Source organism: Coenobita brevimanus, chromosome 62 (genome assembly GCF_032717465.1).
Source record: "Coenobita brevimanus isolate Jiangsu-jjx chromosome 62, ASM3271746v2, whole genome shotgun sequence".
Taxonomy (NCBI): Eukaryota; Metazoa; Arthropoda; class Malacostraca; order Decapoda; family Coenobitidae; genus Coenobita; species Coenobita brevimanus.
The window spans coordinates 29,460,734-29,484,108 of record NC_137015.1 but is presented as its reverse complement, the minus strand read 5'-3'; the positions used below and the strand labels follow the sequence as shown (position 1 = coordinate 29,484,108).

General features: G+C 42.7%; 1 protein-coding gene across 4 annotated transcripts in view; it reads right to left on the bottom strand.

Moving 5' to 3' along the window:
* Positions 1-23,375, bottom strand: part of Dhps (Deoxyhypusine synthase) — a 257,857-nt gene that overhangs the window by 18,786 nt on the left and 215,696 nt on the right. For 3 of the 4 annotated variants that reach the window (XM_080275735.1, XM_080275738.1, XM_080275736.1), the window contains 2 exons: positions 22,160-22,263; positions 16,620-16,745 (listed from right to left, as the gene is read on the bottom strand). In XM_080275735.1, the coding sequence (XP_080131861.1) occupies positions 16,620-16,745; positions 22,160-22,263 (230 nt within the window). The remainder of the gene's footprint in view (positions 1-16,619; positions 16,746-22,159; positions 22,264-23,375) is intronic. The other variant, XM_080275737.1, reaches the window with a different exon arrangement.

Genomic DNA, 23,375 nt, shown 5'->3' with positions numbered 1-23,375 from the left:
AATTCACTTAGTTCACCATCCACACGCACTGCAGCCTTCGCACCATCGTACATACTCTTCACAACATTCAACAACTTCCCATCTACTCCATATATTCTTAACACTTTCCACAATCCTTGTCTATCCACCCTGTCATATGCTTTCTCCAAATCCATGAAAGCTGCATACAACTTCTTTCCCTTCTCTAGAAACTTTTCCACTAAAGATCTAAGAATGAATATCTGATCTACACAACCTCTTCCCTTCCTAAAGCCTCCCTGTTCTTCAACTAATTTCTCTGTTCTTTCTCTAACTCTGTCAATAAGTATCCTACCATACACTTTTCCTACTATACTAAGAAGACAAATGCCCCTACGATTACCACACACTTCTTTTTCCTCTTTTCCTTTGTACAAGGGAATAATTATACCTGACTTCCAATCCTCCAGGACTCTACCTTCCTCCCAGGCCAATCTGCACATCTTCCACATCCATTCTACTACTATCTCTCCCCCATGCTTCAGCATTTCACCACACACTCCATCAATTCCTGGGGCTTTCCCCGATCGAACTTTCTTCACTGCTTCCACAACTTCTATCCTACTGATTTCTTCCTGTCTTCTCACCTCCCTCCTTCTCCCAGCCATTCCCCAGCCACTTATACTCGCATTACTTCCATCCTCTATGTTCAACAATTCCTTAAAGTGTTCTCTCCATCTGCTCACTTTTTCTCCCTTCTCCACTAGTAATCTACCAATTTTATCTTTCACTCCCCTGCTAACTTCACTTCCACCCTGTCTTACTCTTTTCACCTCTTTCCAGAACATTTTCTTACAGTCCCTCCACTTTACACTCAAATTCCTTCCAAATTCCTCATCCACTCTCTTCTTACTCTCTCTTACTAATCTTCTCACCTCTCTCTTTCTTTCTACATATAACTCTCTCTTCCGCCTCTCAACTTCTTCCACGCCCTTATTTCTCATCCATTCATTGTATGCTTTCTTCTTTTGTGCCACAGCCTGTTTCACCTCTTCAGTCCACCACGCTGTTCCTTGCACCCCCCTCCGTCTTCTCTTCCTCCCACACACCACATCACATGCTGCACATATTTCTTCTGTATATATCCTACACACACCTTCCACGTCTCCCATCTGCTCCAATTCATATTTGCCCAATCGTTCCTCCACTTCTCTCTTATACTCTGCCTTTTTCTCATCCTCTTGTAACCTTTCCACTCTCCTTGCAACTACTCCTTCCTCTCGTCTTTCCCTTCTTCTATTCCTCCATCTTACTTGAATTCTAATTCTGGCAACCACCAAGTAGTGGTCAGAAAGTCCACTCCCCCAACCTCTATAAACTCTTGCATCCATTACACATCTTCGCATCCTTTCATCCACACACATATAATCAATCATTGCCTTCCTTTCATTCAGTTCACCACCCACCCTTCTCATCACTCGCCATGTATACCTGTGGTTCATTTTATGCCTGAAGAGGGTATTGGCTATCACTAACCCCCTCCCAGCACAAATGTCCACTAACGCACTCCCATTCTCATCTATCTCAGCAGGCACACCCCACTCACCAACTATTCCATCCACCTTCACATTCCCAACTTTACCATTCATATCACCAATCAAAAACACTCTCTCATTCCTTCCAAACTTTTCCATGCACACTTCTACATTTGTCCACAACTCTTCTCTCACTCTTCTAGCACGATCTTGCATTGGCGCATACACACACACAATTGCCCACATTTGTATTCCAACTTTCAACTTTACCCACACAATCCTTGACCCAACTGATCCATACTGTCTTTTGTTCCTCTTCCTTCTTCCAACTATACATACTCCTTCCTTTGCCCTCTCATTCTCACCTACTCCTGCACATATACCCCATCCATACTCTCATTCTCTCACACTTTCTCCTCGCCATTTTGTTTCAGTTATTCCACATACATCCACTTTCGCACCCTCAAGCACCTGGACAATCTCTCTCTCTTTCACCTCATCATTCGCTCCCCTTACATTCCACGTTCCGATAACCATGTCCTTTGTCCGGTCCTTGGTCGTCATTGTTTGGTCAGTCATTGTCCGAGGCTTATTGTTTGTTTTTTTAGTTAGTTGTTTTCCGGGGAGGGGCACTAACCCTCCGCCAACCCTTTTAGTCGCCTTTTACGACAAGCAGGGATACTGGAGGAGTATTCTTGAAAAAAAACCCTACCCCCAGGGGGTATATTAAAATTATTTATTTGAATACTATAATTTTATGTTTTAATTATTGTACGAAAAATTCGTGGATAACCGAAATCGCGTGAAAAAAGTTCGCGTGAATTAAGGGCTTACCTGTATATATATACATACAGTATATATATATATATATATATATGATGTATAAGTTGAGCCCATAAACAGAGTAACAGCAGCAAAAACAAAGTACAGCTCCCTTTTCTTCATCATTATCATCATCATCATCATCATCATTTTCTTCATGATCATCATCGTCATCATCCAGATCTCCTTTCCCACCCTAGGGCAGGGTTTACCTATATATTTTTCCTGAAGCTGTCGGATAATGAATGTGGCATCAATGGTCCTTTTGCCTGGAAAGATGCAGTTTGGGTTTATGCCAGGCAACGGGACCACTAATGCCACATTCATTGTCCGACAACTTCATGAAAACTATCGTATATTGGTAAGAAAGGGGAGCTGTAGCCTGTCAAAGGCCTTCTCCAAATCAATAAAAACAGAATCCCAAGGGAGGTGGTGAAGTGGGCAATGAGAAAGTTTGGGATCAGGGAGTGGCCGGTCAGAGTGGTGGTGAAGTGGGCAATGAGAAAGTTTGGGATCAGGGAGTGGCTGGTCAGAGTGGTTATGACTATGGCTCATATTCTTGTCAGTTAAGAAAGCTCCCTAGCACCTCTTCCTTGGCAATTTACTTTTGCATATGGGTGGTTAATATCCTTCTGTATAGTATTTATGCCGAATACAACAATACTAGATCGATTTATGTAACAGAAAAAGGCAGAATGGTGAAATAAACAAAGTAAATTGCTTAGGAAAGGGTGTTGGGGAGATTTCTCTACCAACAAGAATATGGGCCTGTGTAAGTGGGTGGATGATTCCTCTACCAACAAGAATTTGGGCCTGTGTAAGTGGATGGATGCACCCAGGTGAGAGTAAACGAAGATTTGAGAGATGAGTATTCTGTGAATGTTGGTATACATCTGGAGTCAGTCTTGATCCCATTATTGTTTGTCAAGGTGCTTGAAGCTCTCACACGGCTTCAGAAATGGACTCCCAAGGGATATGTTGTATGCTGATGATTTGGTGTTGATTGGGGAGAATGAAATGGAGGTGGAGAAAAGATTTAGGAAATGAAAAGATGGAATGGGACACAAGAGGGTAAATGCAGATGAAATATTAGTGATGATATCTAGGGACGGTGGTGGTACTGTCAAAGAAGATGGACTGTGACCATGTGCAGTTTGCCACAAGGGTGTAGGATTCCATCTTGTGCTGTTTGTGACAAGTGGGTGCATAAGGGATGTAGTGGTATTAGAGGCAGACTGTGAGAGAATGTTGATTTCAAGTGTGCAGTGTCGGGGAGAAAATGTGGAGAATGTCACGCACGAAAAGATTGGTCTTGTTGGGGAGTCTCTTGACTGTGTGTGGAAGAGTTTTGTTATTTGGGGGACATGTTATGTGCTGGAGGTGGGACTGGTACTAGCTCTGTGGCTAGGGTATGAAGTGGCTGGAGGAAGTTCAGGGAGCTGTTGCCTTTCATGACTCTAAGAAGGCTCTCCCTTCTGGCTTATGTGGCATGTATAAGGAATGTAATATTGTATGGCAGCCAGCCCTGGGCAGTAAAGGATGAGGATATTCGAAGGCTCAAACGTACAAAAATGACAATTACTAGATGGATATGTAGTGCATCCTTCAATGCAAGACCTGAGAGTGCTAGAATCACAATTGCAGAGTTGAGGGGAAGGATGGGACTGGAGTGTACTGGTGCTGTGATGAGGAGGGGTGGACTGAGATGGTTTGAGCACGTTGAAAAAATGGAAGATGACAACTGGGTGTGGAAGGTCAGAAATGGGAACATCAGGGGTAGGCTTGCAAGTGGCAGACCAAAAAGACCTGGGATGAGGTCACAGAGTGTGACCTTAGGAATAAGGGACTGAACTGGGAAGTTACCAGAGACTGAGCAATGTGGATACGCCATTAGGCATGCAAGCGTGCTGGAACCTTTACAAACAATATGATAGGATATGATGATCCTCTACCACTCCTAAAGCCGCACTGTTCATCACTCACCAGGCTTTCTGATATCTGATATATCCCATACTTTCTCGTAAGAATGTTATGCCACAATAATTGTGGAATCACTTCGCTCACCTTTATTTTTGTACATGGGTATAATCGCAGATTTTATTTTTGCACTCTACTGGTTGTGTGCAACACAGTTTTTGGATGAAAAAGAGTAAATTGATTATACTGTACAATATATGAGCCTGGATAACAGTATCCAGGTTGATTTCTACCAGGTAAGGATGGCCAATAGGAGGCTAGTACTGGATGTGAAAGTTACAGGGGGCAAACAGTGTGTGCAGCAACACAAATTACTGACATGATCCACTCACTTGATGTAGTGCTGCCTATGTCTTCCTTAGTCTTTATCATTCTTTTTCTGTGCCTCCCCTCCTCTCTTCCTATTTCTCCCATCTTTCCTGTCATTTCTTATTGCCTTTCTTTCCTTTAAAGGTGGCTTTACATTGAGTGACAAGCCTAATGGTTTCCTGTAAGCCAAGAAACCATTTACAACGCTGGGTGGTAACCATATAACCAAACCATACGTGCTCCCTACGTGTCAACAAGTGGGTTGGTGGAGGGTTAGTGCCCCTCCCCGTAAAACATCTAACTCAAAGTCAAATGGCCACCCCTTACGGGATTATGGCGTCTGGCAATAGATAGATAGATAGATACAGCGCTCTCAAGAACAATTTCTTGACAGTTCTTGATTCGGTGTGTGGATGGAAAAGGGGTCCTCCAAGACATAAGGTAACGTGATGGTGGGATGAAGGCACTGAAACCACACCAAAAAGAAGGCTCTTTCATGAATAGAAAAGCGATAGTAGCAGAGAGGAATACTTGGTTGCTATGTTTATGGCCAGAATGAAGGTATACAGGACAAAGTCTGTGTCTCAGAGACTTTTACCGGATAGCTTAAATAGCGCTGAAAGAAGAAATGTGGTATTTAAGTGGGCTGAACAGACGATGATAGAAAACAGGGATATCATAGGTAAGCAGTGTGTGAAAAACGATTAAGATAGGGTAGTAGTAAATTGTAAGCATATTAAGAATACTTTGAGCAAAACACTGCAACCAGTTGCTGAATGAGGAGTTTGACTGGAACAAGGAAGGTTGGGAGACAAGAGATCCAATGTTTGGCCCTTAGCTTGTGGTTGATGTTGACACCGTGAGCAGGGCAATAGACAGAATGCAGCTGAATAACGCAGTGGGTGTGTCTCAGTTGACTGCTGTGATGATGAGTGGGTTTAGTTACTGATTTGATCAATTTGCTTATCTGAATGTGTTTTCCCGATGACTGCTGAAGAATGAGACTAAAAATTTATATAAGGGGGAAGGGTGATGTCCTGGAAAGAATTTATTGAGGTATAAAGCTTATGTACTGGTATGTGGGGGGCACTCACCATCCACTCACTCGATGCAGTGCTGCTTTGGGTGTCTGCCGTTTCCTCTCTTCTATCCTTCCTCTTGTGTCTATTTTTCCTTCATTCTTTCCTCTTTCTTCTGTCTCAAGGTGAGTTTACACTCCCTCCTCTGTCTTTCTTTCCTTCATTCTTTCCTCTTTCTTCTATCTACAGGTGACTTCACACTCCCTTTTCTGTCTTTCTTTCCTTCATTCTTTCCTCTTCCTTCTGCCTATGGGTGATTCTACACTGAGTGACAAGCCAAATGGTTTCCTGTACACCAGGAAACCATTTACTACACTGGATGGTAACCATATAACCAAATTATGGTGCCTGGTGGTTTAGTGGGTAATTATGGTGCTCCAACCGCACTGAGCCTGTGTAGGTTTGTATTCAAGGGATGGTTAGGGCTTATTGCTCACGTAATGCCACTCAGGGGTGGGTGAGGCTGGTCAATCACATCTTACATATCGAGACCACCTTGTCTACCCCCGGGTTCCTACGCTTCTCATGGGGCAACACAGGATTGGATGACGGATGGATGGATGGATAAAGCTTTTGGAGATGATGATGGTATTGGAGACAGTCCTGGAAAGTATGACAGGGGAAACAGTGAATACTAATGAAATGCAGTATGAGTTTATGCCAGGCAATGGGAACACTGATACAATATTCATTGCCTTACAGGTTTAGGAAAAATATATAAGAAGGAAGATACAGTTGTACTTTGTTTTTGTTGTTTTAGTGGAGGCCTCTGAAAGAGTGGACAGGGAGGTGATGAAATGAGCTATGAGAATGCTTGGGATTGAGGAGAGGTTGGTTAGAGTGTTTGTGGCAATGTAAAAAGATACACCAAGGTAAAAGTGAATGGAGGGTTGAGTGATGAGTTTTCCATGAATGTTGATATGAATCAAGGGTCAGTTTTAAGCCCCTTATTGTTTATCCTGGTGCTTGTAGCTTTCTCACATGACTTCAAAACTGGACTCCCATTTTAAAGCACTGCATGCCCATGACTTGGAGCTGATCATGAAGAATGAGAGGAAAGATTTGGAAAGTGGAGAGATGGAATGGGATACAAGGGATTGTGTGCATATGTGACTAAACAAAACTGGTCATATCTAGGGTAGATGGTGGTACTGTCAAAGCAGAAGGAGTGTGGCACCATGTGCAATATGCCACTAGGGTGTGGAAAGCAACTCTTATGGATTGTTTGTGATATGTGGGTGCATAAGAGACATTGTGGTACTGGACGCAGACTGCAAAATAAAACTGATACTGTTTGCACAGTACATAAAGAAAGCATATAGAGGAAGGCATGATTAATCTTGCTGGCGAGTCTCTTGAGTGAGTGGAAGAGTGTTATTATTTTAGGACCATGATACATGCTGGAAGTGGGGCTGGAGCTAGCTTTGTGGCTAGGGTAAGGAGTGGTTGGAAGAAGTTCAGGTAGATGTTGCCCCTCCTGACACTGAGTGGGGTCTCCCTCTGTACTAAGGGGTCTTTGAATAAAGCATGTGAAAGGTGTGTAATGGTGTGTAATGCTGTACAGTAGTGATACTTGGGCAGAAAAGAAGGATGATATTTGTATGCTCAAATGTACAGAGATGACAATGATTTGATGGATGTGCACTGTATCTTATAGTGACAGGCCTGGGGTGGAAGTTAGGATTGCAAATGACGAGTGAGAGGAGGGTTAAGACTTGAATGTACTAGTGCTGTGTTGAGTATTAAAATTATCTGGGCATGTGGCAAGGATGAGGATGAGAACTGGGTGCAGAGGGTGAGAGGTGTGAATGCTGAGGATGCAGCCGCAAGAAACAGATCAAAAAAGACCTGGGACAGGGTCACAGAGTGTGACCTCGAGGTTAAAGGACTCAACTGAGAGGCAGCTAAAGTTCGAGCTGCATGGACATTCACCATTTGATAAAGGCTGACGCATGCCAGCATGCTGGAGTCCTTATAAACAAATGAAGAAATTAGTACAGTTTCACACATTAAAGGATTCTAAAATATGGTATCTCTAACAGATATTTCATTACAATCTCTCCACTGAACCTTCAAAAATTAATAAATGAAATTACAATTTCTCTTTTTACTTAGGATTTTTTTACAGGATGTCACTATCCCTCTGTAAACCCCCTTCATGATTTCCATGATAAGGAGGGTACACATGCGTTTGATTATATGGTTACAGGTATCATCCAACTTACCAAATGGGTTCTTGGTTTACAGGAGACCATTTAGATTCTCAATCAGTGTACAATCACAAGAGGGTGGTGTTACAGACAAAATACAAGATAGGGCACCTGATATAGGAGTGTCCTTAGCAAGAAAGGATGGGGTAGGGAAACTGGCTGTACTGTTGTTTGCTAATGAAACTGTTTTGTTAGTAACAGTGAGTTGGAGTTTCATGGCTTCGTGAAATAGCCTGGATGTGTATGTAAGAAACAAAATTTGAAAATCAATGTGGCAAAGAGTAAGTTATGGTATAGCATATATAAGTGAAATGAAATTACACAGTATATTGTGAATCTAAATGGTCCAGGAACAGAAAACGCAAGTGTCTTGGTGAGCTAGAGATCCATGGCTAGATGAAATAGCTTGAAAGTGTATGTAAGAAACAAAATTTCAAAGTGAATGTAGCAGAGTAGAGTTATGGTGTGGCGTATTTAAAATAAATTAAGTTACACGGTATATTGTGAATCTGAATGGACTAGAAACAGAGAAAGTGTCTTCAAATATACACGGAGGGTAGTGTGATAAGCACGGAAACGAACTTAGAAGATGAAGTGCAAGACTTAGTACAGCAACGATGGAAGGTTGCAATTAACCTCTAAATACCGAAGCACATCAATGTACATGTTGACCACTTCAGCCCTCTGAGCTGAATCACGTCCATATGGTGCACCTTGTAAAAAACTGCCTGCACATTGCTCCACCCTGATTGTGACGTATATCCCTTCAAGCCAATGAGAACTAACCCCTCCAGCCTTGGGTTGGGTGATCCGACCACACTGAGGGCAGGGGGGGTCACCCCCCTCTCGGCCCACCCATTGCCTGAATGTTTCATCATCTGTCACGTAATAACCCTCTCTGAAGACCCTCCCACCCATCTGTATGCCCCAGTAGGACGTTATTAGTCGAAGTTTACCCCTCCCCCAACCACGAGGCCCATTCCATCCCCCTCCACCTTCCCTCCCTACCTTGTATACCCCTACCTACCCTACCCCCTCCCTCCCTTTCGGCCCCGTACTACCCTCCTACCCCCAATAAACCATCGTGTGATAGCGAGCACGCAGCTTGGATTGCTCTCCCCTCCACGCCTCCCCTCCCCCACTCCCCCCACCCCCAACACATGTACACATGCTTTATATGTACTGCCTCGATGTTTTTTTTTTTTTTTCCTGTGCCTTTTTGTACATGAACATAATAAATGCTTCTCTGTATACTATTCTATACATGCAAACATGTGCAATCACAGGCATCTGAGCCCCAGCCCCCCCAATACCACCCAGCCCCCTCCCCCAATCACCACCCCTCCATCTCGATACAGTAAAGAGTGTTACATTTTCCCTTTTCCCTTGCATGCATCTGCAACAATATTGAACAATATTCAGTTTTCCTTCATGGCAATATAAACACTTAGTGTTTCTGAAAGTTTCTGAAGTACTATGAGGCACAGCAGGATTACTCCCCATACAGAACACGAATTATTTCCTCACACCTGCAAACACACCTGCTTGTGTTTGCATGGTTGATATGCTAAATCACATAGATTTTGTTTGTTTCAACTAGCCAAATTGGTTCTTACCATAAATGATCTCTCAGGGTTCAATGTACTCGTTGTGGGCCTTCTCCCCGATCGAATTTTATCTCCCCACACGTACATACACATCTGTTTTCATAGTAGTTGGTCAAGAACAAACTAAAGTGCTCTACTTTGATGAGAAATGATGGTTTTATCCAGCCTCCATACCTACAAACCTTCTCCCCATAGGGTATGTTATCTCCCCAAAAGCAAGTAATCTCCCCACACCCCAAAACACCTGTTCTCGGGCTTGGTGTGACATATGATATTTCAATGACCTATTTCAGTAATAGAAATAGTTAGTTATCAAAATTATGGGAGCTTTTGAAAATTTTGGGAGTAACTATTTTTTTTTTTTTTTTCAACTTTGACCCTCATTTGTGCGGTAACCATTAGGCCTAGGGGAGTGCCAATTGCGCTGTCAGGTGTGTAAATTCTTCCTCTTTAGCCAAAACTTACTGATTTTCCCCTTGGTGAAAGTCAAAAAAACACCCCCTAATTGTGGCTCCAGTGACAGACAAGCCAGATCAAATTACGGTATTTAGGGGTTAAACTATAGTAATATGGAACAGGGATGCGAGCATGGAAGTAAAGAAGTTGCTGCACGACAGTATTGTGCTCTTCATTCTGGCACATGGATGTGAAGCTTGGATTTCATTGGAAAACCACAAGTCAAGAGAGAGGAGTGGATATGTGTTAACTATCTATCTATCTCTATCTATTGCCAGACGCCTCAATCTCGTTTGGGGTGGCCACAAACAAATCGCCTCCAAGTCGCCCTGTCCCCCGCCATTTCACTGCCCTGCTCCCAACTCACACCCCCCTCTCTCATATACCTCTCCACCCCATCCCTCCATCTCATCCTCGGCCTCCCCCTCCCTCTTCCCCCCTCCACTTCACTCACATACACTCTCTTCGTCAGTCTTTCACCCTCCATCCTCTCCACATGGCCAAACCACCTCAGTGTGTTCCTCATAACATTTCCTATCACATCCACATCCACACCACAACGTTCCTTTATATCCTCATTCGTCAGCCTGTCTCTCCACGTGACTCCACAGGCTCCTCTTAAATAACTCATTTCCACTGCTCTCACTCTTGACTTGTGTCCTTCCAACAATGTCCAAGCTTCACTACCGTACGTTAGAGTTGGTATCACAATACTGTCATGTAGTAACTTTTTCACTTCCATGCTCACTTCCCTGTTTCTTATCACTGCTTTCAAGGAACCAGCAACCTTTCTTCCCTGCTGTACCCTTTCAAGCACTTCACCCTCCAAACCTCCATCCTTACTCATCACACTACCCAAATACTTAAACGTACTCACATTTTCCAATTCCTCACCATCCAACCTCACTGTACATTCACTAACTTCACCTCTCTCAAAGACCATCACTTTACTCTTCCCTACATTCACCTTTAGGTTCCGTTTCTTACACACTCTCTCAAACTCATCCACCAAGCCTTGCAGCTCCCCTTCGTCTTCACTCAACAACACAGTATCATCTGCAAACAACAGTACGGGGAGTTTCCAAACACTATCCTCTCTCACCAGGGCCACTCCAACATCCACTACCCTACCTTGTACCTCTTTTATTACCCCATCCATGTACAGATTGAACAACCACGGAGACATGACACATCCCTGTTTCAAACCAACTTTCAAAGAGAAAAATTCACTTAGTTCACCATCCACACGCACTGCAGCCTTCGCACCATCGTACATACTCTTCACAGCATTCAACAACTTCCCATCTACTCCATATATTCTTAACACTTTCCACAATCCTTGTCTATCCACCCTGTCATATGCTTTCTCCAGATCCATGAAAGCCGCATACAACTTCTTTCCCTTCTCTAGAAACTTTTCCTCTAAAGATCTAAGAATGAATATCTGATCTACACAACCTCTTCCCTTCCTAAAGCCTCCCTGTTCTTCTCCAACTAATTTCTCTGTTCTTTCTCTAACTCTGTCTATAAGTATCCTACCATACACTTTTCCTATTATACTAAGAAGACAAATGCCCCTATGATTACCACACACTTCTTTTTCCCCTTTTCCTTTGTACAAGGGAATAATTATACCTGACTTCCAATCCTCCGGGACTCTACCTTCCTCCCAGGCCAATCTGCACATCTTCCACATCCATTCTACTACTATCTCTCCCCCATGCTTCAGCATTTCACCACACACTCCATCAATTCCTGGGGCTTTCCCCGATTTAACTTTCTTCATTGCTTCCACAACTTCTATCCTACTGATTTCTTCCTGTCTTCTCACCTCCCTCCTTCTCCCAGCCATTCCCCAGCCACTTATACTCGCATTACTTCCATCCTCTACATTCAACAATTCCTTAAAGTGTTCTCTCCATCTGCTCACTTTTTCTCCCTTCTCCACTAGTAATCTACCATTTTTATCTTTCACTCCCCTGCTAACTTCACTTCCACCCTGTCTTACTCTTTTCACTTCTCTCCAGAACATTTTCTTACAGTCCCTCCATTTTACACTCAAATTCCTTCCAAATTCCTCATCCACTCTCTTCTTACTCTCTCTTACAAATCTTAACTGCTAGGGGCATATGTAGCTATACCAAGAGGCAAACAGACAGATTAACCCCTACATGCCAGTCGACGTGCATAGCTGTCATGATTTTGGGTGCGGGGCAACATCAGTTGACATGTATAGCCGCAAGTGTCTTCCTGCCACCCTTTGAACTTTAACTTTATCCTTACTCATTGATGGGACCACCTGGAGGTGTGGGGATTTTTTTTTTTTTCTTTTTTTTATAAATAACAGAACGGAGGAAGGAAAAACAAATGAGTAAAAAAAAATAATCCATACACCAGATTACTGGTGTCCTCCGTTCATAAAATATCTGTAACAGTTAGACTTGAACAGTTGTGGGTTGAAATCTGAAGGGAAACAACTCTGGGGAAGCGAGTTCCACAGAGATGCAGTTCGGGGAATGAAAGAATTCTGATAGGCAGAAGTTCTGCAATATGGCTGAGTGACACTCCAGTCATGAGCGCTACCAGATGCCCGTGTAGCACGAGGGAAGGCATGGAGAGGTGGCACCATGGACGCAACTTCGTCTGAGCATTTGCCAAAAAAATATCTGTAAAATAATGCAAGGGAGGCAACATTCCTTCTTACTTGCAGGGGAGGTAGTTTATATGTAATAGCAGGGTTGTTAATGATTCTAACAGCTATGTTCTGAATTTTGTCTAGCTGTCTTAATGCAACCTCTCCACAACCATTTCATATGGGTGAGCAATATTCAAGCTGAGAGCACACATGACTTATAAATTATAGCTAACTGCTCATCGGCGAAGAAGTTACGGACTCTGTACAATAATCCAAGTTTCTTTGAGGCGGTTTTAGCAAGTGATCTGACATGAGAGGTCCAGCTGAGGGCACTGTTAAGTGAGATGCCAAGAATTTCAATACTTTTGGAGATGGGAATATTAGTAGCACTGAAGGTAATGTATGAATCTGGCAATATCTGTCTATTAGTAAATTGTATATATTTAGTTTTACTAGCATTAAAAGAGACAAGGTTGTATTGTCTCCATTCACTGATTGTAGATAGATCGTGATTTATGGAGATGGCTGTACTGAGTTGAGAGGTGGAGATATTAGACTTTGTAAATGGATGTCTGAGTGTGAATGAACTATGTAGTGTTGAGTCATCTGCATATGAGTGAATGGGATTGTGGGTGACAGATAAGAGATCATTAATATGAACCAGAAATAGGGTTGGTGCCAGAACTGATCCCTGCGGCAAGCCAGCGTTAATTGAGAGGAAATTGGAATATACATCATCTACTTTTACTCTTAATTTCCTGTCACTAAGATATCAAGAAATCAAAGGAACAAAAGATGTTAGTCCATAGCAAGGGTGTTTGGACAGCAGGGAACGGTGCCATACTCTGTTGAAAGCTTTAGAGATATCAAGAGCAACTGCATGAGTTTCTCCAAAAAGATCAATTGATTGATGAATGGTATGAGTTAAGAGATTGAGTATGTCAATGGTGGATCTTTCGTGGCAAAAACCATATTGTTTATCACTAATTAAGTTGTTGGATTCAAGATGTTTAACAATGTGCTTATTAATTAAAGTTTCAAATACCTTACCAAGAGAAGATGTGACAGCTATTGGTCTGCAATTGGAGGGGTCAGATGAACTTCCTTTCTTTGGAACTGGGTGGATATTGGCTTCATTCCATGAATTTGGGAATAAAGAAGTACGTATGCATAGTCTGAATAATTTAGCTAGGACAAAGGCAAGTTCAGGGGAACACTTTTTCAAAACAATTGGCGGAATTCCATCTGGGCCTGGAGCTTTGTTGGTAGGTAAACTGTCTAGGATGGATTTTACGTAACTTGTCTGTATTTTAAGTGGGGCAATTTCGGGAGAATCAAGTTCCAGTACTGGGACATTCTGGCTGGTATCGTCTATGGTAGAATTTCTGGCAAAGGTACTGGCAAAGATATCTGCTTTCCCACGTGGATCATTTGTAATGTCGCCATCTGAAGATTTTAGTGGGGGAATGGAAGATGACTTGTTAAAGTTATTATTGCAAGAATTAAGAGTCGACCAGAATATTCTATTGTCATTAGGGTTGTTAAGTAGTTTTGATGCTTGCTTTTGAAGAAAGTTTGATTTAGATAGATTTAATACAGCTTTTGCATGATTTCTAGCAATTTTAAATTGGGAGTGTGATTCAGATGTTTTTGATTTTAAGTAAGAGTTATATGCTAATGACTTTTGGGCTGTTGCTCTGGCACAGTTGCCATCAAACCATTTTGGAGAGTTCGATCTTTTAGTGAACTGTTGACTTGGTATGAATAAATCCATACCAGCTAGTATTAAGTCGCAATTGTGGGACCGGGTAGAATTGGGATCACTAAAGAAGAAAGACTGCCATGGAACATCAGCAAGATAATTTCTAAATCCATCCCAGTCTGCCCTATCAAAGTGCCATCAGGTCACCCTGACAGGTTCAGAACGGGGAGGTGTGGGAGGGTTAACTAATGAGGCTTTGATGAGATTGTGGTCAGAGGATCCAAGTGGTGACAGTACCTCTATCCTGTATTGATCTGGATTATTTGTCAAGAATAAATCCAAGAGATGGGTATTATGGTCAGGATTATCAGGTATTCTGGTTGGTTGCTTTACCAACTGGGTGAGATTAAATGATTCGCAAACAGCACGCACTCTAGACCAGCGTCGTCAGTCCGGGCAGAATGCAATAACCATTCAACATTGTGTATGTTAAAATCACCCAAAATGGTAATTTCGGTGCCAAGGGCAAGGTCAAGGTTACTCAACTGAGTGGATATGGAATCAAATACACTGGGTTCCGAAGAAGCATTGGGTGAATGATAAACTACACAAATATATTTGGTAATGTTTTGACAATTTAATTTATATAATGAGAAATCAAAACTGGATGAAGTGAAGTTTAAAATAGTGTCAACTGCATATTGGGATTGATATTAACAACAGGTGCCGCCCTTGTTACGGAAGTTTGTATGGAGATGGTAACCGGGAAAACAAAATGGAGATATATCGGTAGAGGGTGAGATTTGTGGTTCTGTGAGGAAAAGGGCCAAAGGGGATATGGACTGAGGGAAAAAATGAACTGAGTTTAAATTTGTGGTAAGGCCACGGATGTTGGTAAAGAATAAGGCCGTACTGTCACTTCTTCGCCTACGAGCATTCCCGGAAATAGCAACAGTCGCTGCCGGCACAGTCACTTGATGGCGACCGGCCGCCAGCCCTAACCTGCCAGTGGTGGCAATCCGAGGCACCATCTCATTTGATAGTAAGATTGCAGTGGCCATTACTAAAGACTTTTCATTTGAAAAGGAAGAGTTGGTGAGTCTTATGTATCTTTAATTTTTTTCTGTAGCTGTTACAGTTTGGCAGATATTAAGGTTTGAAGTAGGGGTACTTTTCCCAAAATCACAAAATCCCCAGTAAGGAGGAGCATGCGACATCGGAAAACCCCCGGCATGTAGCGGTTAAGGAGGTTAAAGTGTTTTTAGGATGTGGTGTGCTGCAAAGCTTTAGAAATACTCTGAGATGGTTTGGCCATGTAGAGAGAATGGAGAATGACAGACTGACTAGGAGAGTGTAACTGAGCAAGGTGGGGTGGAAAGGCATAAAAATGAGGGTAGTGTGAATTGGAGGAAGGGCAGACAGATGGCAGATGACAAGGAGGCAATGTATTTTGTGAACGCCTCCTCTTGGATTGAGGCATCTACTCTAGTGATAGTGTCTGTTCAAATTTACTTAACCTTGCAGCTGTTTAATGTTAATAATGAAAGGGTCAAAAGGTCAGTGATGAAGGAAGAAAAAATGTTATAAGTAATTAACAGATGATAAAAGAAAAAAGTATTTAAATGACTATTTATGGGTCCTTAACCATACAAAGGGTAGGAATCCACTTCAGCTGGAGCCTTTATAAATGGGTGATTGAATCTCCTTCCACGAGGAGTTCTCTCTTATTTTTCATGCTTTACGGTACTGTAAATGAACCTCCACAAGCCATACTCCACTAATCACATATCCTTACCTTACCCACACCACCATCCCCTTCTTCTAACCCAGCGTTTCTTAACCTTTTCCAACCTCAGCATCTCCCCTGCAATAAAGTCTCAGTCCAGCACCCCTTTACATCTGGTTACTGGGATTACAGCTGCTACCTTACTGCAGGGTTAAAGTAAAATGAAGTGAAGTACTGCCTAAAAGTTTATTTTATACATTCTCAAAAAAAAAAAAAAAAAAAAAAAAAAAAAAAAAAAAAAGGATGCCAATACTAAGCAAACCCAAGAAAAAAAAACAATAAAGCAGCATTTTCCAGCATCCCCTAAAATTTATTTTAGCATCCCTGGGGGTGCTAGCACCCCAGGTTAAGAAACGCCATTCTAACCACTCAACCTTTCTCCCCTTTCTCTATTGTATCCCATCTCATACTACTCTATTCCATTTCAGATCATCCTTTCCTACTCCATCCCATTTCTCTCATTCTGCTCTGTTATCCCATCTCTCCTATTCTACTCTATTATCTCATCTCTCCCATCCTACTCCATGCCACCTGTCATCTTACCTTGACTGGAGTTGCATTAGGTCTAATCTTGCCCCATGACACAGCTTCATCTGGCCGTGCACCACTGTCACTCCCATCCCACTCACTGGCCGTGTTCAGAAAGACGGAGTAGTCAGCACCATTACGCTGCAGTGTAAAAGCTGGTTTAGATTTTATAAACTGAGGGAGACACCAGCCACATTCCCCACTCCTCTGCCATGCAGAGTGGTTCCATATTCTTAAACTGCAATACCTTGATATATGATGCCCCAGATGCGATACCCCAGCTTAACGATAGGAGTAAAAATACAACCATACTTCGCCTAACGATGGCCAAACCCCTGTTTAACAATGGGTTTTGATTTTTAAAAACCGATTTTGATAGTATTCTAGACTAAAACCGTGTGTTTAGGTTGATTTATAGACTGTTTATAGACTCAGATTAATGTGTTTTAGCCACAGGTGGGGTAAACATTGTCATTTTGGGGTACAGAGTACTCAGCTTGATTTTTTTCCAGACTTATATTTGATGATTTTCAGATATTATTTGTTGGTTTTAGTGAGTTATTTACAGGTGTTAAGCTTAGGTTAGCTTCCTTGACAGATGTTAGGGCATTTAGATTGGCTTTAAACTTGTTTATGGGCTCATTTGGGTGGGTTTTGGGCTTGGTTTGGGGGGAAACCCAACGTAGGTAAACGGTCCATGTTACTTTACATGTTAAATGTTCCCCAGTATACTATTACCCACCTAATGATGGGGTTTTACATAACCAATTACACTGTTAAACCAGGGTATGCCTGTACAAGAAAGGAGGAAGGGAATTAATCCATCCATCCATCCATCATCCAATCCTATGTTGCCCATGAGGGGCATAGGAGCCTGGGGCTAGGCAAGTTGGTCCTGACATTTAACCCTTTCATGCACGGACTCCAATCGAGTCATTAAATACCATCCTGTACAATGCACCATGATGCACATCATGTCAAACATAGGAAGACACAAGTTTCCTGCCGGTGTCATTTTTTTTTTTTTTTCCCGATTTGTGTCATGGTGCGCTTTACAGGTTGTTAACCCCTTAACTGCGGGGCGTCACTTTCGTAACGCTCGGCCACAATGGATCATACCGCGGGGTGTCACTTTTGTGATTCTGTGTTATTTTGAATTATCCCGGGCTCTCAAGTGGTGGCTTGTATCATCTATCAGTACTGCCAATGTCCAACACTAGTCAGCACTCCAAATCTCATCTGTACTCCCATCCACTGTTGACATTTTAGCGATTTTACCCCCTTCGTGACTCCCCTCCCTACCTGCCCTCCATTACCCTGTCCTCTCACCTCCCACGCCGCGCTGCACTACGCAAATTTCCCCCGGATTTTTCCACAGATTTCATCCATTGAAATAAGCCCTATGCCCTATACTTATACAAAATAATATATACCAAAAAAAAATCAGGTAAGTGATAGTGTTATACACCAGGAATTGGCTAATTATCACCTGACAACACCTCACGTGCATTCATTCGCTACATTACCACGGTAATTTCCCCTTTGAATTATGCCTTGTAATCGATGTCTGTAATAAAAATATATATCAGAAAGGAAGGGAGAAGCCTAAGTGACATTTACATTCACCTGGACCTACCTATTTCTTTATGTATTGCCGAGATTTTCTACCTATAAAAAATTAGCATGTAAGTTAGCAGCAGTAAGCCTCAGTGTCATTGTCAACCCTTCCCTTCTCAGATAAGCCGCAGCATTTAGTTCCTTGTCCTCCGCTGTAGTGAAACAATGTCGCATTCGCGCCCCGCCATTCCTGCCGCTTCTGCGCCCACTGCAAAGGGCCCCGTGACCTCTACCCCTAAGAAAAGTAGTGAGGGAAGCAGGAAAGGCCTTAGTGACTCTGCAGTGGCACGTGAACTTGCAGAATTGTCCATGGTGATGATGGACAGTGATTTTGACGATTCGGGTGAATCGTGTGATGAACCGGGTGAGGTTATCGTGCCAGAAACTGCTACAACGAGTGCTTCAGTGTCAGAAGTAGTCTCTAGCTCCAAGGGAAAGGAGCAGTTAGTGCAGCAAGGCAAGGAATTTGGGAAGGGACTGAAAAGGCGGCGTGTTAGCCCCAGAACAATGCCCCCGCGTGACCCAGCCCGCCATGAGTCCCGAGTGCATTCACCTCCCCGTTCCCCAAGCCCCACTTCACTCATTTTTTCCTCATCGTCGGCTGAGTTATCTCCGGAGTCTTCATCATTGGAGTCACCACCAGAATCAACAGTGAAGGTAGGACGTAGAGGAAGAGGTAAATCAAGCACTGTGAAAAGTAGTGTTGTTAGTAGGGTAAGGGCTGCTAGTGCTGTAAGGCAACCCAGGGTCAGTGCGAGTGACCTTGAACGAGATAAATCTGCCTCACAGCCAACCTCCACCACCATCATCACCACCTGCCCTACACCGCCACGACAGGGAATCTTGGACGCCTTCGCAAGGACGGAAGGGTCAGATTTTGTGCCTGAAAATTTAGTATTTGATGAGAGCTCCTCAGGAGTTCAGCCTGCCTTCACTATTGACGAAAATGCTGAGTGTGTGGACTACCTTTTGGCCTTCCTAGATGACGAAGTCATGCAGCACATATGTGATGAGACCAACAGGTATGAATCACAACGTGCTGCAAGTGGTACAGGTGCAGCCAAGACGCAACAGTGGTCCATGCTGGGAGTGCAGGAGCTGTATGTGTTCTTTGCCCTCATGCTTCTCATGCCACACTCCAAGAAGCATGAGTTGGAAGAATACTGGTCCATGGATCCCTTACTACCCTCACCCACCTTCAATAAGTACATGGCCAGAGATCGCTTCCGGAACATCATGGGAAACCTGCACTTTGCCGACAACGATGTACCTTCCCAAACCGACCCACTCTGGAAGATCCGGGAGATTCTGAGCAGAATGAAGGATAAGTTTATGTCATTCTTCCACCCCTTTCAGAAGGTTGTCATTGACGAATCCTTGTTTTGTTCAGAGGACGTCTTCGGTTTGTTCAGTACATTCCAAGCAAACGCCATCGCTTTGGAATTAAGTTCTTTGTAATGTGCGACTGTAAGACGGGGTACATCCTTGACTTCGTCATTTATTCAGCCAGCACTGTCGATCTGGATAAAACACACCCCCTTGGCTTCTCAGGCTGTGTAGTGAAAGTGCTCCTAGAAAAGTATTTTGGTGGGAATCATGTGCTGTATACAGACAACTACTATACAGCACCGAAACTTGCCAAATACCTTTCTGAGCACGGCATTGGCTCCTGCGGCACTGTCAAAAGTAATTGTGCCCACTTCCCCAAATTCGCAGAGGCAGGAACCTCGCAGCGAGGAGACGTGCACCTACGCAAGTCTGAGAAGATGCTGGCAACACGGTGGCATGACAAGAGGGTCGTGCACATGCTCACCACCGTACATAAGGGAGAGATGACAGACAGTGGGAAGGTCGACCGTAGGACAGGCAAACCTGTGATGAAACCTGATGCTGTGTTGGACTACAATATCAACATGCGGCTGGTGGACAAGTCCGACATGATGATTGGTGAGATCAACTGCCTCAGGAAGAATACTAGGTGGTACAGGAAAGTTTTTCTGCATCTCATAGATATGACGATGCTGAACGCCTTCACCCTGAACAAGATGAAGGTCAAGCCACCCAAGTCCTTCTCCCTGAGGTTGTTCACCAGGACTTGTGTCCAGCAGCTGCTGGAAAGATATGGTAGGGTGACAGCAGCAACTCCAAGGCGCCATCCAGTAACACTTCCCGACCGACTTGAGCAGAGGGCATATATGGATCGGCACAGACTTGAGCTTATGCCTGCCACAGGGAAAAGGAAGGCCGCGATTTGCAGGTGTCAGGTCTGTGCACATACCACCCACCGCACACCTGAGCACAAACGCACCTCTTGGCAGTGAGCTGAGTGCCAGGTTCCCCTCTGTGTTACCTGCTTCTTCGATTACCACAGCCAGAAGCAGTTCTAACAGTGCAAGTGTGAAAGGAGAATAATTTGGAAATAATGTGTAAATAATGTATAAATAGCAAGTGAAAGCAATGGATGTTCAGTACATACGATTGAACAGTATATTATAGTTTTATCTTACTGAAAGTGACAGTGAATAATGTAAGTAAAATAGAAGGGTAAATATTGAAAATAGAACAGAAAATGTAAATAGTAATGTAAGTAATTAGTAATATAAGAATATGAGTACAAATAATTTATGTTATAACAGTGAAAGTGAATCCGTGGCTCTCTAAGTATTTTACTGAATGAAAAATCGAATGACTTCAGTGACAATAAACTAATACTACAGAAGGAAACTTATGGAGAAAGACTCCCGATATATATAAGTGTGATATAGTAATAGAAATATAAAGTGTAAGGGGTTTTATGAATAATAAATGACAGAGTACCAAGAGCGAACTAGCGCAAGTGCGACGATCAGACGCGCTCGTAATTTCCATTGCTTTCACAGTGGGTTTTTTTTGGAGTATGGATCCCAAACTACTTGAAAATCATAGAGTAGTGTTTATAGTGTTTATATCTGGCTGTGGTAATCATATTACGGGTTGTCGGGAAGTGTAAAGTGGAGACTTCGTTACCCAACTTCAGAGGTCTCCACAAGTCCTATGGTAACCGACGATGGCTCAACCCACATTCCAGGAGAAAGCTGAAGGTATGTGCCATAAGCTTATGTAATTTTAATATTCTAGGACTAATAACTGATTTTTGGCAAATATTTTTTGAGAGTCTGTCGGAGCCCGAATAACCCCACGGGACATGCAAAACATTGGTAAACATGCCCACGGTGTACGGGTTAAACACTCTAACGACTCAAACCACCTGTGCCTGAGAGGGTTAAGATGAGAGTGACCAGCCTCACTCATTCCTGAGTGGCATTTTGTGAGCAATAAACCCCAACCATCCCTTGGATATAAACCTTCACCGGCTCAATCCGATTGGAGTGCTGTAATTACCCACTAAACCACCAGGCACCAAAATTTGGTTATATGGTTACCACCCAGCATAGCAAATGGTTTCCTGGTGTACAGGAAACCATTTGGCTTGCCACTCAGTGTAGAGTCACCCACAGGCAGAAGTATGAGGAAAGAATGAAGGAAGAAAGACAGAAGAGGGAGTGTAAAGTCACCCGTAGGCAGAAGAACGAGGAAAGAATGAAGGAAAGAAAGACAGAAGAGGAAGGAAGGAAAGAAGGAAGGAAAGAAAAGAGCAAAGGGCAGTCACCTGAGAGCAGCTCTAAATCAAGTTAGTGAATGGTGGGCACCCCCACCTACCACAAACAATTGTATGAACCCCAACACACTAATGACTTTTAAAGTTTACTCTTGCTATTTTCAAATGATAACATTACTATTCAGCTTATGAAGATATTCTACCAAAGGTTTAATAGAAGTGGCATCTAACCTCTCCAGTTTATTAAGACTCTCCTGAATTAAACTCTCTGAAGGTACCAAAAATGAAAAATATCCATAATCAGAGTGAAGTGGCTAATACTGGAAGTAGAACATCTCACCATGAGGTTAGCATTGCAGATGTGGTGTTTGACGACGCCACCTCCCACAATGATCATCCCAGTGTTAATGGATTTTTTGGCCAGCTGATTCAGGCGCCGCAGGTCTGTTGAAACATGCCAGATACAATAGCACCCATCTGCTCATAATACAATATATTAATTTTATTTATATATTACGCATAAGACTTACAACATCGCAGACCTGTCACTTGGTTTCCTGAGGTCCATGAGTGTTTTCAAAACCCTCATATACCTAGTCCAGCAATCCTCCTACACATCCCCATTCACCTTGATGCCCACAAGTCTTCCCATATACCTTCACATATCACAAATTTTTGCATTAATGCAATACTAAACTGCCTAAAGTATACCTAAATATACTACGGATATCTCACAAAGGACTGGCATGATGTTATTAGTGAACAATGTTTTTATTACATCTCAGTAAGTATGGAGAAGCAGTAAACTGCTTTAATGAAATTCAAATCCTTGAACAATTCCCTACCAGAGGTCAATCAATCCTGCAATCTTATGATATGCAGTCCACTTTCAGCAACTGACCACTTCTCCCCTACTGCCATATTTCTAGCCCTAAACTTCATTCTATGAGTTTTCAAAAACTTCATATCATCACTCATCAATAGCTATATTTCCCTCTAAAATAAACTGCAATCAGAGTAGAAAAAGCACATTATACCAGATACTAGTCAGAAATATGGACAGTTGTTTTCCTTGCTAATATGCAGAGTTTGCAAAATAAGTTCATTGATGTAGACTCTTGCACTTGTTGACGACTACAATAAAACTAGTATTACTGAATCTTGGTCACATGATGAACAGAGACTTTTTAGCAGAAAACAGTCCACCTGGTTACACAATTTTCAGTAATGAGAAAAATGGGAGATTGGGAGGCAGTGTATCGACATACATTAAAAAAAATTTTCAACCAGTGTAAACTCCACAACTTTCCACCAATAATGTTGATGCAATCTATGTTCAGCTTAGGAATGAATCATATGGAAAGGTGACTCTCAAACAGATTTTTCGTCCGCCAGCTCAGTCCAGTAAAACTGACATTATACAAACAAACTGCAGGTCTGCCACACCCAAAATATAATAAGTCTTGGAGATTTTAATTTCATTAGGAAAGGTATATGGAAAAATTATTATACAGAAAGTATGAGAGAGATATCAGAAGTCCTAGTGAGTGACAAAC